The sequence below is a fragment of the Drosophila pseudoobscura genome, chromosome 4 (genome assembly GCF_009870125.1).
Source record: "Drosophila pseudoobscura strain MV-25-SWS-2005 chromosome 4, UCI_Dpse_MV25, whole genome shotgun sequence".
Lineage (NCBI taxonomy): Eukaryota > Metazoa > Arthropoda > Insecta > Diptera > Drosophilidae > Drosophila > Drosophila pseudoobscura.
Window position 1 is genome coordinate 6,692,552 of NC_046681.1, and position 2,236 is coordinate 6,694,787.

At 51.5% G+C, this 2,236-nt stretch overlaps 1 protein-coding gene across 1 annotated transcript; it reads left to right on the forward strand.

Moving 5' to 3' along the window:
* The first annotated feature begins 464 nt into the window (after window positions 1-464).
* LOC4816695 (lipase 1) lies at window positions 465-2,236 on the forward strand. The gene is made up of 3 exons (XM_001356014.3): window positions 465-769; window positions 838-1,509; window positions 1,570-2,236. Exons 1-3 carry the CDS (start codon window positions 623-625, stop codon window positions 2,161-2,163), a joined length of 1,413 nt encoding a protein of 470 aa, XP_001356050.3. The 5' UTR covers window positions 465-622; the 3' UTR covers window positions 2,164-2,236.

A 2,236-nucleotide genomic window follows, 5' to 3' on the forward strand; every position in this document is an offset into this window, starting at 1 on the left:
AAATTTTCCAATTAACCCGGCAAACACTTCTTGGATTTACTCTTTGGCAGTGGCCAAGCAAACTTCATTATAGGGAAACACTGTGATTTGCCCCGACGAGGGCTTGCCTAGGCTCTGGGACTGGTTTTGTAGATACATTAGGTACCCATATATACCATATGGTAGAAGCTGGAGCTCGCCAAGGCAGGAACATTACGGATATACGTACAAACTGGCGGATCCTAAGTCGCTCCAGATGTATAAATCACTGAGCACAGCATAGCTGATCACCTGGGCCACCAGGATTTTGGATTGTAGGTTATTCATTACAGTTCAATTGGTCCGATATGCTTGATCGACATCTCGTCTAGCCGTTTTAAATGATTGATTCACAGCCTGAACTTTGCACTTGTGGAGCTCGACCACACTGGGATCGTTTGATCTAATTTGTGCGAATTATATTCGACATTCATATGTGTAAAACTCGTAGTTTAGCTGGAAATGAGCTGGCGATGATTCTCCGATAAGCTGTAAAAAAACATTCCCACAAAAAAGCAGACAGGGCTTTGGCCAGCAGTAATTATTACTCTTTAGTGGGAGAGCAGCTGGGCTTTGCCAGATCGGGTTTAGTCACGGATCGCCAATGCTTTGGTCAGGAACGTACGCCATGCAACACGCTAGTTGGATTCTCGGCCCGCTCTGGCTCGCGCTTCAGTGCATGCGGGTGGCCGGGAGCTATCTGGAAGACAACTTTCCGGCCAGCGTGATAGAGGACGCCCATCTGAGCACGGTAGGTGGCAGGCCCCAGTGGCAAGTTGCAAGGGAGTTGATGCCCCAGCGGAATTCTCTGTGTTGCAGCTGCAACTCTTAGAGAAGTACAAGTATCCGGCAGAGGCCCACCAGGTGACCACCGAGGACAAGTACGTCTTGACCATTCACAGAATTCCACGACCAGGGGCCCAGCCCGTCCTGCTGGTACACGGCCTGGAGGACACCTCTTCCACCTGGATATTGATGGGTCCGCACAGTGGTCTGGGATACTTTCTGTACAGCCAAGGCTACGACGTGTGGATGGGCAATGTGCGAGGCAACCGCTACTCGCGCGGCCACCTGCAGCTGAACTCCAACACGGACCGCGCCTACTGGACCTTCTCCTGGCACGAGATTGGGATGTACGACCTGCCCGCCATGATAGACGGTGTCCTCGCCAAAACGGGCTTTCAGAAACTCAGCTACTTCGGGCACTCCCAGGGCACCACTTCGTTCTTTGTGATGGCGTCTAGTCGCCCCGAGTACAACGCCAAGATCCACCTGATGAGTGCTCTGGCGCCTGTGGCCTTTATAGCGCACGTAAAGGCTCCTCTCTTGGGCTTAGCCAGAGTTGGCATCAACATTCTGGGCGAGTCCTTTGAGCTATTCCCCCATTCGGACATATACCTCAAGCAGTGCGTGCAGTCGGCCGGCATGCTCAAGACCTGCCTTCGTTTCTACTGGCAGATCATCGGAAAGAACCGCGAAGAACTCAACATGGTGGGTACTCTGTCGAAGCTTATTTCCAAGGGTCACGCATATTTCTTTATGTTCTGTTAGACCATGTTCCCCGTGGTGCTGGGCCATCTCCCAAGTGGCTGCAATGTCAAGCAAGCCATGCACTACATGCAGCTGCAGAGATCTGATCGGTTCTGCCAGTACGACTACGAAGCTAAGGAGAATCAGAAGGTCTATGGGCGCACGACGCCCCCCGACTACCGACTGGAGAGGGTTACTGCACCGGTCGCGCTTTATTATGGCAGCAATGACTATCTTTCCGCTGTGGAGGACGTTCAGCGCCTGGCCAAGATTCTGCCCAATGTGGTGGAGAACCATCTGTACAAGAAGTGGAACCACATGGACATGTTGTGGGCCATTAGTGCCAGGCGCTCGATTCAGCCCAAGCTGCTCGAAGTAATGAAGTACTGGGAGTCAGTTGGTGGCAGGAAGAATGCCGAGGCTACCACTAGTTTTCCGGTGGAGGAAGAGGTTCCACAGCCGATAACAGAACCTGCCCCCGAGGGGGAGAACGATGTAGGAGAGAGCTATGATGATGAAACGGAAATTGAAGGAATAAATGAGAAAGGGCAGGAAGATGGAAAAGGACAGGACCAACAGCAGGACGAAGCTGTTGAGCCACCTTCCGAGGAGTAAAGTTGGATTTTATGAATACTTCCTGGTCTATTTCTGATATTTAAATAAAAACAGGCGTTTGCCTTCACGTTAA

Bases quoted from the DNA above. Each gene is read 5' to 3' on its own strand.
- LOC4816695 (XM_001356014.3), top strand. From the start codon at position 623: ATGCTTTGGTCAGGAACGTACGCCATGCAACACGCTAGTTGGATTCTC. The intron at 770-837 runs GTAGGTGGCAGG...TCTGTGTTGCAG, and splicing joins AGGACGCCCATCTGAGCACG to CTGCAACTCTTAGAGAAGTA. The intron at 1,510-1,569 runs GTGGGTACTCTG...ATGTTCTGTTAG, and splicing joins ACCGCGAAGAACTCAACATG to ACCATGTTCCCCGTGGTGCT.